The following is a 16488-nucleotide window of genomic DNA, read 5'->3' on the forward strand; positions in this document are numbered from 1 at the left end:
TACTTGAGTAAAATGTAAGTATACTGTATCTAATGCTACAGTGGTAGAAGTCAATAATTATTATTTGATGCTTTTACGTAAGTAAACGAAAATGTAAAGTATATTAAAGTATAGTAGTAATAAACGGTCAGGAAACCAAAGAGTATATAATCACTACGTTTTACAGAAAACCTATAGGTTATACGTTTAATAATCTGAGCGAATTGATGCTGTTTCGAAAACAACAAGAACACAAGCCAATCCGAAAAGAAAACCAAAGCTGTTGTCATTAGGTTCATAATATTAGGTCTTGCCGGTTGCGTACTAATAGGTAGGTACTGCAGATTGCTGCAGTGCAGTGGTAGAAGTCAATCACGGTCCTGTGATGACCTCTTGACGACACTTTGCTAATTTTAGCAAAGTGTCAAGAGGTCATCACAGGACCGTACCAGGGATTTACGAATAGTAACTGACACAACTGACACAAAAGGAATTCCAAATTAAAATACTTAGTTGCTTTGTAATTTGAATTTTCCTAGATTAGAGGAGGGGGGTCATATCCGCTATGAACCGCCTCTTGTAAAGAGGTTATTCCTTCAAAAATTGTTGGTGACTACTGACTGAAGCATGTATCACTGGCATAACATCAAGATATGTTGAGCACGCTTAAATCCTTAAATGACAGCGTGTAAACAGTGCACATAATCATTGTACAAACGAAGACAACCGCGTCAGCGACTAAAGTAGAACACAATATTCCGTATAACACACATTTTTCCTCTTTATTTTGCATTCTACTTTCTGGAAGAGTAGTGAATACCCAACAGTGGCGGATTAACCTTTAATTAAATTAAGCAATTGCCTAGGGCAACACGTCTGAGGGGTACCAGAGGAGCAAAGGTTCAAAGACCGATTCTAGTTGACATACGGATAGGGGGGCCCACAAGCATGGATTGCTTAGGGCATCAAGTAGTATTATCCGTCACTGATACCCAATAGTCAATACCTATCGTGACATAATAATTTATGGATTATGGACAACACTGTACTTCATGTAAAACTTAAAAGCATTTAAGTACGAGAAAGAGGGGCTCAAAAACGAAGTTTTGCGTATCTGGATTCTCGATGGTCGATAAGAGATATAAATGACGGGAACAGGTAAATACCCGATATTATAAAAAGCTGATTTAACTGTGCATAAATATGAATATGATATTAACTAGGCCGCTGCATAGTCAGAGTCGTTGGCGGGCAGAGGGATTTCCGACAGTCGCCACGGAAAACCAGCGTTATTTACAAAAGTGGATGAAATATTTGCACGAGAGTTTCCGAGTATTCCTGACAAAAGCCAACAACATAACTTATAAAATATAATACAAGCGAAAAATAAAACTCTAGTTTCCATTGCCTTTCACAAATTCGTTTTAAGCACAGGTTTCTTCAGGGAAAGCACAAACAATTTTATCTTTTTGTTATTGTTTTTTGTCTTCATCGGTAGTTAATTTAATGTTTAGTTTAATTAGAAACTATCAAAAATTCAAAACATATAATATTTTGATTTTCATCATGTAAAATTTATCAATCACTTATAAATCAGTACTGTGTGCAATTCGGCGGATTTTAACCCACAAAAACTTAAAAGCCTGGGCCAGAGCTCAGAGGAAGTAGGAACCCAATAAACATTCCTTAGTTACGAGTAGAAATAAACAAAAACAACTTTTAAAACAACAAGAAAAGCTTTCATTGATAGTAACTGAAACAGAGCTTTTCCAACTTACTTGCCTCTCCCAATAATTTCTTTCTCCTGGAGTTTTTTGAACAAAAACTTCCACGGGTCATCGCGTATTTTCGGCTCCATTATATCACTTTAACTTTTCACAGTTCACTTTTAAAATTCACTGGTTCATGTTTCAGGCACCACAGTTTGAGGCTGACTGCCATGCGGCGACTCTACGTAGAGACTAAACAGTACAGAGTTACATGATACAGTTTTAAGCTCCGCAGCGTTCAGGAACAACAGATAAAGTTTTTACTGGCTTTATATACCTACAGCCCGTCTACAGGATTACGAATATTGATAACATTGTAATTAGGTTATTGTTGTCTTTTTCAGAATTCCCACGAACGATTCTGCGTAATATTAAATAACAAATATGAAATAACCAAAATATCTTGAGTAACAGTCTGTTGAAGTGTCGATGAACAATTAATTTTGAAATCATCGACTTCAAGATATTTTTAACCCTAAATAGTTAAGAAAGCACTAGACATTAGTGGTAAAAAACGCTTTAAATTAACTCTCTAACAATGCCCGGAACATCAGGAGAAGTCCTACTGCTAAAATAGGTCTGTATTAGGAGTTAGGACTATCAAGGTCACTAAAACACTATTTACCAGGTTCACAAACACTTGTTTATCATAGAAACACTTCCTCTATCACCTGCTCTATTGTTACACTGCGTAGGCCCTAGAGCCTCTACTGGAGCTATAAGCTCGGTGTGGTGTTCAGCAACGCGTGACGATTGTCGACCTCCATGTAAAGTGGGCATTTTATTTACCATTACGTTTTGATTGTTGTTCTTTATCGAAACTTTAAAATGGACGTGATAACATTGCGGGTCAAATAAAATAGACAAGTGCATTTCGAGATAAAATATTTTACAAACAAAGCTTTGGTAGATAAAATGAATTTTTAACCTTTTATTGTAGGCTTGGAAGCTAAGTTGTATGCACTTAGAGGAAGGAAACCCTTAATAACTTTAACAAAACTCCGTTGTATTTAGCACAAATAACCCTAAATATTAGGAACAAAATATTTATAGTATTTAAAAACAAATATTAATTTACTTTAGGACCTAATTGTATATTTAAGAGACAAAAAGGTTAGTTTACTTCCAGTTTCGTTCAAGGTTTAAGTAATATCTGGGAATCCCCTTCCAAAGACAAGTCGAGTCACAGAGGGGAACCCACATTGTATTGTTCTTGACTCCGGTGTGCTAATCTCGACTGGATCTTCTGACAGGCTCTAATTAAGTGATAATTATAGACAAAATTAAAAATCATTATACCCATGCAAGTTAACTATGAGGAAAATCAGGTTACTATGTTATTCTTGGCTCCTTTAATTATAGCATTTTTATTATGGTTCCTAGGTATTTATAAATAATGCTGTTATGATTATTATTCATAAATAAATTATTATGTAATGCGAAGTTCACACATATAACACGCGGATTTTCTCGGTAAAATATGACTTTGCGATATCTGAAATTTTTTTTGAAAATTTTCTAGTGCGGAGACATCGCAAAATATTATATTATATTAATCTCAATCAACTTCCTTACAGTCTACACCTTGTAAGTAGATTACTACTTATTGTATTATCATTATCATATTACATATTGTCTATTAAGACAATAGTATAGGTAGACGGTAGTAGTAGCGTTAGAAAGCCGTTTCACTGACAAAGACTCTACTTTTATGAGTATTGGGTAAAATACAAATAAATTATGATATAATTCATATAGGTACATCCGAAAACAGAATCTCTACTTATTTGAGGAAAATTAAAGAAGAAGAAGAAGAATTTAGCTAATTCTTCTTCTTCTTCTTTAATTTACGGAAGACTCTGTAAGTTGTTAATTTTGTTAAGCAGAATTAGATAATCGTTTGATTTATTTCAGAACGCCTTTTTTTAACATGGGGAAATGCTTTACGTATCCCCGGCAAATTGGGGATATCGGCCGGGGTATGTGGGACTCTTGCGTAGTCTACCCACTAAAACCCCATGGTGCTCCAGGCAGAGTTGCGGGTACGATAGAACCTACCGCAACTCTACCAGCGATCATCTACAGACCCGACACCACCCCGCTAATTCAGAAAACCTAGAGCAATTTTAGTAAAATATGATGTTAGCACAAATCTTGCAGTTAACTAACTGTACACGAGTTTAGTATAGGTCGTCTCGACAATTTACATAATAATACTACAATGGTGCAAGATTAACTTATTGTGCTGGTAATGGCCATTTCAAGATGTTTTTATGACGCTAAAGACGATATTACCTTCTATTTTTATATTTGTGTCTTTATTTGCTCTAGCACAATTTAAATAAATTGATATCTACTGAAAACTGGAAGGTGTTATACGTGAAAGTACTAATGAGTTTTAAGTTCCTGTAGAATCTCTTTACGTAAGATATTCCGTCTAGTCTACTGGAATATTCGTTTTCTTCTCTATTTTTTTTTTTTTGCCGATTCAAATTAACTCTACATCAGTGTTTAAAATTAATTTGTTGAATTTTAATTTATAATGGAATCATAGGTTGGTGGTTACTGGTTAGGATGGGTGGCACCAGAGGCGTTGTTATAATATTTAAGGTTGTCGTCAAATATGGCATCCATTATTGACTACATTACATTTTACATACATACATTTTGTTATAGTTAAAGTAAGTTGCTGCAACCCACCCTAAATTCTAATTTTGGACGACTATATCATTATGTATAGAATATAATATGGTGTTATCTATAGTGTTTCACAATATTTACATATGAATTGTTATCCTCTTTTCAAGTTCATTATCAGTAATCAGGCCCACATCCTGCGATTAAAATTGACCATGGCTTACTTATGGTTTATGTCAATATTCTAACACCATGGTTTAAGAACTAGGGGATATATTAAGCTATTATACATTCTCCAGGAAAGGATCTTGGGAGACATGTCACATGACCAAATCAAGGTAACAAGACATAAGAATTGCGAAGAAATTAAAGAGATGGTAGACCTACGTCACATGTCACATGAACAGTGACCACTTCAAATCAAGGTAAGACATAAGAATTGCGAAGAAATCATAGACATAATATATACTGATTATATTATGTCTATGGAAGAAATTAAAGAAATGGCAGACCTACGTCATTTGGTTGGGTTAGAGATAGGATACACATTCAGATTGATGGCTTAAATGTACATAATATAATAAAGAATGATCAGTCCATCAATCAACTGGTTAGACGTTCAGTTTCGCGTCAAACTTACCAGATTGATGGACTGAACTGATGAGAAACTGAGCATGTAACCTACGTCGTGTCAATTCAATATTAGTCGTGATTTGTCGGCTGCGTTTGACATTTTAAGGCGACAGATTACGTAGGTTTGCCATCTGCATAATATTATTAAGAATCAATTTCTTTGATTACCATCATATGACCCTCCCAAAATTTCAGACTGCAATCACGCCACGGAAAATACTTCCCCATGGAATACTCACATGGAAATACTGTGCCATGGAAAAACTCCGTGGAAATACCAGCTCAATAACATCTGAATCCCAATTAAAATTATGATTATTATAAAAATGCATGACAATATTGCGATCAGCGCGTTAATGAGCAAAATATAACAATTAAGTAAGTGTCTTGTGATACTTAATCATTTCAATCTAGTTATTGTTACATATTGTAGTGTGTATGGTCAAGTACGTATTTAGGTAAGAGTTGAGACCAATTCAAATATTAATAGGTATATTGCAGTAGGTAAAGTTCTGCTCCTAATTTTGCATATCAGAACAACTGTACCTATTAATACTGCAACAATATTAATTACGCATTACATTTTCATTAAAAAAGAAAAATAAGTATCTATTTAAATCCCGAATTCTGCATTCGAAATAATATCCGTGTTGAGCTGTGTTGAGTTTTCATTTTATTAGGCTTGTATGAATTAGGCTTTGAGTTTTTATATACGTAAATAGTTTTACGTCTGTTCCTGTTAGGCCATACTCCATGCTCCATAGTATAGACCCGAAGCCAACCTATTCGTGCCGTAGATTTGCTCTCCAACAACCAAATAACTCTGTTTGTTAGCAATATTTTTCCGTAAACATTTTTTACAACATACTCTGTACTACACGAAGTACGAACTCGTACAAGGTCCCCACAGTCCATTGGCCATTACCAAATCCGGAAAAATACTAGAATCGATAAACTTTAAATGAAACGTTTTATTATGTAAGCGATATTATCTCTTTACGATAGATACAAGTATAAATAGAGCTATCCAATAGAATTCTTCTAGAATGTCCGTTAGTTACAAAAATCTATATTCGATAATTCGTTTGTCGCGCGGGAACCGTACATTTTTCTGGGACAAAAAGTATCCTATGTCCTTTTCCTTGACTTTTGAGTCCCGGGAAAGGACATAGGATACTTTGTGTCCGTCGTGTGAGATGTCTGTTAAGACAGACAAACAGACCGACAGACACACTTTCGCATTTATAACATAAGTATGGACTATGGAATATGGATATGGAAGTATGGATAATGACGAAAAATGCTGCAATTTGCAAATATACCATAGTGCAAGTTATTTTCTTGACAATCTACACATGACGTACCTATTATCTACAATAACTACATCTATGATCATTGATCAGATACAATATAAATGGTTATGGTGCCTTTGTTATTCTATGTACAGTATGAGAGTAGAATTTATGTTAATTACCTACGTAGTTACAAGAAAACTATGCCATTACCTGGGAAAAATACAAGGTTTCCTTATAAAAATTGATTGCGCATTAACAATAATGAATAAATCATTATCAGCCTAGCAAGACTTATCTAGATAGATTGTTCTACGGCTATTATTCTAAATTTTAGTTTTTTTTTCTTTAAGGTTTTTTGCAACTAGTTTGTGTATTCACCAACTTACTTACTTTATTAACTTAACCCATCGCTGTTGAATAGATAACTCCTGTCAACACCCAAAAACCGAACACAGGCAAAGCATAAGAAAAGCGTTTATTTCTAAATGACTTTAGGTTGAGGTTAGTAAAATATAATATAGTCGATGATTTTAATGTGAAAACAAAATAACAAGTAACCAAGGGGAATACTCGTACCAAAGTATGTAATGTCTTATGACTAATAAGTAATAACTGTCTGGGTATTTTGGCCTGATCTCGGTTTATTGACTTTTACTTGTAAGCTATAATGAGACCATCTTGTCAGTAACTAAAGTTCTGAGGTTTCTGTCAGGAATTCATCTTTCAGTAATGTTGATAATTGGTTAACTTTTTGTCGTTAGCCAAAACTTGGTACAACTAATATAGGTATTATATTCTGTGCAAAAACCGCAAGTTAGCTAAATTCCTGCTAAAAAAACATGGGAAACGAGCGAAAAATATCTAAGAGATTGACACTAAAAATACGCCATGATTACCTGCCAGTTTTAGGTAATTTGTAAGCAAAAACACCTCCAATTTGTCAATTAAGCTAGTAGGAAGCTGCTGTTTCTATGTTTTTGAACACTAAAACAGTTCAGTTAACATTGTTTGAACTTTCTAAAGTAATTAATTCCCACGGCCTCAATGCTTTACATTTGAAACAATGTTTTTCATGTTATGTTGGCATTATGTATGAATGGACAGCTTTATACACGATGATTACGCATGAGTCATGAGTAATCTGATTAAGGGACAGTTTAAAGATCCAACAACTGCCGTAACTGCAGTAGCGGTAGCACGGCGACCAGCGGAAATGCGAAAGTATGGACAAACTGTGGAAATAAACCTAAGGTGCCGTTCCGATCTTTTTTCGTTCCGAAAAATTCAATTAAAATGCCACTTTATGACACACTATAGTATATGTCATAATGTAGGATATTATTTGAATTTTTAGAACTATAGTCTGTCATAAAGTGGCTTTTTAATTGAATTATTCGGAACTAAAAAAGATCGGAACGGCACCTTAAGTTTATCTCCACAGTTTGTGACTATAGTCTGTCATAAAGTGGCATTTTAATTGAATTTTTCGGAACGAAAAAAGATCGGAACGGCACCTTAGGTTTATTTCCACAGTTTGTCCATACTTTCGCGTTTCCGCTGGTCGCCGTGCTAGCACTACAGGTATTCGTCAGTGTTTGTTTATTCGTCAGGAAGCATTAGTCTTCAGAGGGAAGCCCTGCCTTTTTAATTAATAGGTAGGGATATTTTTGACTCAAAAATGTAAGAAGTATGGGCGATGGCACTCAGAAATCGTAACTTTTCTCTTATTCTTCAACCGAACATAAATATCAGATCTCCCATAGATCATTGTAGCGCCATCTGTTTGCTAATGAATGAATCGCTTGGAAGGATCTACAGGGACTACATAAGCTTCATAGTTTACGTGTTACACAGGAGATGGCGTTATTTAAGTACTATATTGAAAATCTCTCCTACGACTCTACGGGTAGGAGATGCTCACTTTAACAACAATCTCGATTAGGTAGTGTTCATTTAAACAGTATTTGATTTTCTTTTTAATTAATCTGGCTGTGATGACAATACTGAGTATTAAGAATGCGATAAATAAGTTGATAATACATTTTTGCAGTTATTTGACAAAACCAAAACGAACATAATTAGGTATACACATTTAACACATTTGGCTATTAAATATTTTTGGGTACAAGGGATTTTTATAGTTTAGTTACTTGTACTATTATCTATTCTGTGGTTCAGTCGAGTCAATTATAAACATAGCAATCATCGAACATGTTTTATTGCTATTTATAAACATAACAATTAATTTTAATCATCCTAAGTGCCCACTAATGTCCTCCGAACAGAATATGGGCCCGTGCGAGTTTCTTACGCTGGTTCTTCTCGCCGGGTTAGTTCCCGAACCGATGATAGCCATCATGTAGACTTTCAGAGAATAATTGAAAAAAAATATTCTGAATAAAAAAAATGGATTTGTCATTTGAGTATCAATTGTTATTCCAATATGTTTGGTACAATGTCAGTATTATCTATAGGACACATTAAGTAGATATACATTCTATTGATAACATATTGATGCTCACAACATTTCATATGATCAAGTACAAAAAAATTAAAAAACATTTAATACCTACTTACTTAGGATGTTTCCTACCTCACACCTCTACTATTGTAAACCAATTTTCTTTATAAATTATATTAAACAGTGTCTATACAAACATTACCGGCTTTCTAACTAGACATAAAATCAAAACGGTTATCAAAGACTGTATTTGATTCGCTATACCCAAGATCTTGTTTTACCATAATAAAGTACCGACTGGATGCATAATATGGTTAATTAAACTGGTGATATCTACTATTAGCCCTTCCTGGGAATCTTCTGATTAGCCTACGGTATTTTAATGTAGCAGCTTAAATGATCATTTGGAAAGTGCTTATTTAAAGATTATTATGGCTAAAATTTTAAGTGTCAAGCTAATAATAACTATACAATATAATTATTATAGCTGATTGGAAATCTCCAATCACCAGTGCGGAATTATAGCTATATAGCGCACTTGCCGGCCGCACTTTGCCACACATGGAAGCTACAATAACATCCGATCAGAACCATTACTAAAATATTATGAAACTATGACTCACCGACTTTTATCAGATCCTGGTTTCTTCCCTCGCCACCGAAGTATTCGATCGAGCGTACCTTTCTTGAAAGGTTGCTTCAGCAACTTCAAAGGTTTCCTAAAGTCTAAAGTTCTACTGGAATCCACTGAACGTCTATTCAAAATATCCGGCTCGGAATTGCCTTTTTTCAACTCACTGACACAATGGTACTTCGGACACTTTTCGAAACCGATCACCGATATAGAATCACTCACTGGACAAGTTTTCCTGTTCGATATTGGCGTGGAAGTCGCAAAGTTGGGTTTGTGCCTGAGTTCCAAGCCGCTGTCGTCAAACGCCGACATGTCGCTTCCTCCCCCGGCCTCGCTGATGCTGTGAAGGTCCTGTCTCGTCCTCGGCGTCGCCGTCACTGTTTTCGAATTGAGGATGCTGTTCTCCTCGAAATGTTTGCTTTTAATTGTGTGCTGGAGGTCCACGAACGCCGCTATATCCTCGCAGCTCCTCGCGTTGTACTTCGAGAAGATTCCTCGGGGCGGCTTCTCGACCGGCATGGGCGAGTCCATAACGCCAATATTGGCGAGATTGTCCTCACTCTGCGACGCCTTCAGCTTCGTCTTTCTCGCGGGGCGGACAGGTTGGACACTGGGTGTCGCAAATCGACGCTCGTCCGTCCTTTTAATCGGTCTCGAGTACTTTGCGATAATTCTGTTGATTTCTGCGCTGTTTTTGCGTCTGTTTGTGTGTCGCTTGAAGTTGTGCTGATAAGAGTCGGCCACGCTCGGCCCGGCGACCCGCGCTGACCTCTCCCGCCACTCCGTCACTTTGGTCTCGACGAGTCGCTGGAGCTCGAGCGCCCGCATCACCGTGCCTATCTCCGGCATCGTGATTCGGTCCCCCTGCACGTGTTCTATAGTGTATCGATGACTGCTGACATCGTTATCGCCGACTCTGGAAAATAAATGTTTATATTTTACATCAGTTAAAAAAGATATGTATGCATGCACTTAAATTCAAATTGATATTAAAATAACTGATTTCGTTTTAAAAATGTTTGAGAAACAATGAAAAGCAAAAATAGTTCCTAATACAGAAGAAACACCTACGGTATAGGTACCACTAAGTTTTTCTAATGTAGTAGGTAGAGAGAAAAAATTGCTAGTAATTTGAGTAAAAAGAAAACTTAAAAAATAAATGCGAACACAAAATATGTCGTCATCTATAAGTAGTTTCAACCTTTAAGTAACGATACAATAAAAACAACGAGTCAATTGAACGTATCAAAGGATGTTACATTCCGATTTCTACTAGGTACCTACTTCCCACAATATTAAGATCAAGAATACATACATTATGCGCGATATTGCTTTAAGCCTTTTTTTGATACTAAAACTAATGGAAACTTTAGTCCAAATTATTATTTTTTTCAGCATAAATAATATTATACGAAATGAAAACATATTGGAATGATAAAATAGGTATGGCTAAAATTTTCAAGTATGCGAATCATAAAATTCTCTAAAGTAAATATTTATTTTCTGATAAATAGCCGGTTTTCACCCACCGTTAGAGTAACAAATAAAATGAAAAGTAAAATCATGTTCTCTTTAACTAAATTTAGTCCTGAGTCAGAACAGCTTCTCAGTTCTCCGAAAAATTGCAATGGCATCTTTTATCCTGTCACATCCCTACCGAATACCGATACTTCGTAACCGTGCCATTTTCCCATGTTTCCGTGGACAAGAAGACGTACGTGGATGAATTGGATAACTTTTTGTCTTATAATTTGAACAAACTTTGTAAGTTTATATAAAACCACATTTTTTTCAACTGCAAATAATTTTGCCGGTGGTCTTCATTTACTTATGAAAAAAAAAACCAAATTTTCAAATTGTTACTTAGCCACTTCATCCACTTCGTCTTCAATTCATCTAGGTGCTAAATTACATCAAATAGTTTGGGATCCTTTCGATGCAAGCAAACGAATATTACCTCTTTATAACATTAAAGTACCGGCAGATAATATTATAATGATTTATGCATCGTTACTAGCAGGCGTCACCTGTGGGCTGTATTTGTTTTGATGAAGCACCGTGCACTTTATAACATTCCACTCGAGAATATCTGTGGTATGAGCGAGCATACGGTTAAGATAACGACTCGATATCATATCGAGAATAGATAAACATATTGCGAAATTAACCGAAATACGTCACTGCCAAGGTTTAAATTGGTTACGAATATTATTAGTTCCTGTAAGTGGAAAACATACTCTTAAATAGAACTAAAGTCAGAACTCTATCGGTTGAAATAATCATGGAGAGTTTTTGATGATTATAGCCAAAGTAGATAACTAGGGTATATATTTTAATAAGTAAATAATAATATCGATTTTCAATAACGGATTACAATACAGTAGATAATATATGGAAATATGTGCTTTATTTATTTAAATACTCCCGTAAACATATAGTAATGATACTACATACATTTATTATATTTTAAGATCGAAGTTCGACCTAGTTACAAATAGGTACATATAATTTAATTATTAGAGCTGTTAAATCAAATCAAATCAAATCATTTATTTCGGGCATCAGTGGCCCATATAACAAATACCTTAAATCTAACATACATATCAATTATATAATAAATACCTTAAAACTAACATACATATTTTATATATATTCTTAAATACTAACACTGTCACGTTTTGCCGGCGACGTGACTCGCTTCGTTCCGGAGTCTCCCCCGGAACCTCCGATAGACTAAAGCATGCTATGTTGTCCCGAACTGTCCGGATGAGAATCAAAATTCTATAACTCTATCATTGTATACAACTATACTATACCTACTAGGTAAATCTAAAACATAGAGAAAAATAAACATGTACCGGATAATCTAGAAGAAGCCTGGCTGGTTACGTAACATAAGCCAAGGAAGCTGTATCTTTGCAGCCCAGGTGGGCCCAGACTATTCTGGAGTGTCACAACTCACATCTCTCCACGGTAAATACGCCTATGAGCTTTACCATCATAATATAATGGGCAATGGGAGAGTCACATAAGACTTATAAACCGCTCTGTTGCTCATATAGGTCTCTCTCGAAAGCCTTATTCAAAACAATACTAACGAACTTACTAATTATCCATGAGATCAAGTGGACCGTTAATGGTCTTAATAATTACAATTTTACTCTTTAACATCTCTTATTACCTATTATTCCTTACATAATATTATGTAATGAATTTCTCCGATTATATAATGGAAAGCTTTTTAACTAGAACTTTTATATTTGATATTGTCTAAATTTTCAGTCCATTTTTATAGTTTTGTTGACTTTGGTTTCCGGCAAAAGATAAAAAATGGCTTCTAAGTTCTAGGAATATGAGAATAATTGAGATTTGAGGGTAGGAAGTTAAGTTTTGATATTGTGTCTATTGAAAAGGGTAGGAACTAGAAATGCCTCCTTGGGGCTTGGACAAATAGTAGTCATATCACACCATTTTATCTTGTAGATAAACATCGTATGAGCATACTTTACTGATGTAGGTACTGTGTAGGTTTACTGATGTAGGTACTATAAAAGATGTTGATACTATCTGGAATCTAGGATGATAAACGTATGTACTTACCATCGAAGAAATTAATTCATAGCTAGTTTGCGGACCTACGTCATTTGGTCGGGTTATGTCAATTCAATGTTAGCCGTGGTCTGCGGCTGGGTTGGACGTCATGTTTCCGCGGCTATTAGTACTCGCACTTGATTATGCGTCTGCGCAGATGTAGCGAATTAATATACCATGTACCATCAGAGAAGTGGATTCATCAGGCAGATGGCAGACCTACATAATTGGTCGCGTTATGTCAAAAACAGTCAACAGATCGCTATTAATATTGAATTGACATAAATCAACCAAATTACATAAGTCATCCATCTGCCTGATGAATCCACTTCTCTGATGGTACCATCGAAGGGATTCATAGGCAGTTGACGAACCTACGTCATTTGGTTGATTTAAATGTCAATTCAATATTAATCACGATCTGTCGACTGGATTTAACATAACGCGACCAATTATGTAGGTCTGCCATCTGCCTGATGAATCCACTTCTCTGATGGTACATGGTTTTTTTTAATGAAAGAAGGGGGCAAACGAGCAACCGGGTCACCTGATGGAAAGCAACTTCCGTCGCCCATGGACACTCGCAGCATCAGAAGAGCTACAGGTGCGTTGCCGGCCTTTTAAGAGGGAATAGGGTAATAGGGAAGGGTAGGGAGGGAAGGGAAGGGAATAGGGGAGGATAGGGAAGGGAATTGGGCCCCCGGTAAACTCACTCACTCGGCGAAACACAGCGCAAGCGCAGTTTCACGCCGGTTTTCTGTGAGAACGTGGTATTTCTCCGGTCGAGCCATTCGTGTCGAAGCGTGGCTCTCCCACGTATATATGGTATATTAATTCGCTACATCTGCGCAGACGCATGATCAAGTGCGAGTACTAATAGCCGCGGAAACATGACGGGATACCTCGTTAGCCAGGGGCTAAATGATGTACAGGCAATTACTGTTATAGTACATCCGATGATCTACCATTTATTGCAATTTCTAAGTAGAATCGTTGCGCTGAACGTGGTCAGGCAAATGAAGCGTTTCTATTGGTTCTTAAAAACACATTCCTCGCAACGCAGCTTAGCTCAGCTCCGGTGGAAACGCAGCCTAATAGGCATTTCTCTAGTTCCTCATATTTATGATACAAAAGGCATGACATTTTAACACAGGGTAAACTTCAAATCGGATTGGCGCAAGTGGCCTGGAGGGATCAAAATCACTGAAAAGTTTTCAAGTCTCAACTTCGCTTTTTATTTCATGATTCAATTTAATTTAACTAGAGATCGCCCAATGGTCGAAATTCGACCAGAGTCAACGACATTAACGGCCATTCCCAATATTTGATCTATCTCTGGTTTTGCCCTACTAGAGATAGGAATAGCTCACAATTGACATAAAATATAATATGTCTCTGATGTCTAATGTGAGCTATTCCTATCTCTAGTAGGGCAAAACCTAGATAGATAGATATATATATATCTAGATAGATAGATAGATAGATCTATATAGATAGATCAAATATTGGGAATGGCCATAAGACTACTACCTATATTTTGTAAACAAATATTGACTTTATCATAATACTTTTTTCAACTCTTGTCTCTGGGACTCGGCTGATCTGAGACTGGCCGTGTAAGCATTGTCTAATAGTATCTAAGATTCAATAAAAAAAACTATAATCACAGAATAATAATAATAATAGCTCCCACACCGATTTCGGTGACGGTGGCCGGTTTCATTGAAACCAGGCCAGCTACGCAGGAGTAATTTTATAGTGCCCAAGTGTGTGCGCAGTACACAAGAGCACTCTCTATTCCTTTACTCTCATAACCCAGTGGGACGGAAGACCGACACGACTGGCGAGAAATCAGGCGCAGGATCGACTCCGACGCATGGATCATCTTACTTGTCAGACAATCAGGTGATCAGCCTGCATTGTCCTAACCAAACTTGGAAATAACATATTTCCAACGCGGTAATCGAACCCACGACCTCCGAGTCAAGAGCCGCGCTCTGTACCACTAGACCACGGAGGCGTCTAATCACAGAATAGATAATAGTACAAGTACTATAATCCATTTTCAATTTGTCACCTTGTTGTCAACAGACTTCAACCATAAATAAAAGAGTATAATTCGTATGTATAGACTTTGTCACTCAAAAATCTGTCATTTTTCCTAGTGTGTGTGTTGTAGTGTGTGTAATGTTTTATTTGTTAAAAAAATGATTGATAAAAGCATAATTTCAAAATAATATTAGCTCGATGCACTCCTTCACCATATAAACTAAAACTGCGCAAAATTTCATTCACCTAGGTTTCCTCATTTTTGTCAAAAGGGATACAAAGTTTTTGGCTCACGTATTTAATATATAGATCGATAGATCGATAGATAGATAGATAGATAGAAGATAGAAGACTTTATTAACACAATATGATGCCAGTTATATGCACGCGTCATAGTTGATTTGACCCAGGAGCGGTTCAAGGAGTTCGGGTTAACCTGTGATTTTCAGGGCATCCTCAAAAACCGTTTTGCGAAAACGAATAAATCATCAACAAAACTTTGTTCTTTATTACAGACTTCTGTATCGTACCTACATAAGTATTCATCCTGATAACTCCAAACAGCATCCGCGCTCGATTTATACAGTATATTACTGTTGTAATACTTATTGTTGTAATATTTCAATTCAAAATTATGTAGACCAGAGACCACCCGTTGCTACTAAAACGTTCTAGATATTAGGAATTAGAGAATGTCAAAGACCTATCTTTTAACACCTACTTTACCAGACGATCATTAGACTGAACGGGTCAAAGCGAAAATAAAGACAATATAAATTAGTGTGAAAATATAAAATTTTCACTCGTGAACTCATTTTTAGAATTAACATTTTTAGAATCCTAAATAGACCGTTTGGCAAATATTTCGTCTGCATGTATGTCCGTTTGTATTATTTTTAGACAGTGTCAATAAACTTTGAAGAATGATAGCCATAAAATTTGTCATGCGAATGCAATTTATAATTTGTTTATTATTGTAATTAAGTTGACATAAGTACTATTTTAAGTACTACGGTAAACCGAAGCTGCCTTTTGTTTAGGTTTAGAATTGGTATTTTTCAAAAAGTCGGTAAAACTTAAAGTTACCTACGATAACCTACTATAGTACAGAACTATGTACAACTAAACTTTGAAATTAGGTCTTAAAATTACTTTTTAGGAAAAGTTTTAGATAGAACTTTGCAGACAATAACTTTCAGCACTAAGCACCGAACATAAAAACTTTTCTATCTTTCCAATGCCGGTACAAAATAATATGTGAAAAAAAAAACAAAAATTCAAAAAAAGGAACTCACCAGCAAAGCACACCATTGTTTACATCCATGAGGCAACACTTATACACTTTCCACGCGTGTTGTGGGGGCACGTGCAGACTCCGCAGTGAGCGTTCCACGCGACCGCTCGCACTTGACTCATGCACCAACAATGGGCCAACTAGAG

General features: G+C 36.0%; 1 protein-coding gene across 3 annotated transcripts in view; it reads right to left on the reverse strand.

Annotated features, from left to right (window-relative positions):
- LOC121734011 (protein unc-13 homolog 4B) overlaps positions 1–16439 on the reverse strand; it is a 46336-nt gene extending 29897 nt beyond the window's left edge. The window contains exons 1-2 of one of the 3 annotated variants that reach the window (XM_042124426.1): positions 16344–16439; positions 9398–10324 (exon numbers count right to left, since the gene is read on the reverse strand). In XM_042124426.1, the coding sequence (XP_041980360.1) occupies positions 9398–10257 (860 nt within the window). In that variant the 5' untranslated portion in view covers positions 10258–10324; positions 16344–16439. Of the gene's footprint in view, positions 1–1757; positions 1917–9397; positions 10325–16339 lie in introns of those variants that run through there. The other 2 variants (XM_042124425.1, XM_042124428.1) reach the window with 2 other exon arrangements.
- Positions 16440–16488: the final 49 nt, after the last annotated feature.

This window comes from Aricia agestis, chromosome 14 (genome assembly GCF_905147365.1).
Source record: "Aricia agestis chromosome 14, ilAriAges1.1, whole genome shotgun sequence".
Lineage (NCBI taxonomy): Eukaryota > Metazoa > Arthropoda > Insecta > Lepidoptera > Lycaenidae > Aricia > Aricia agestis.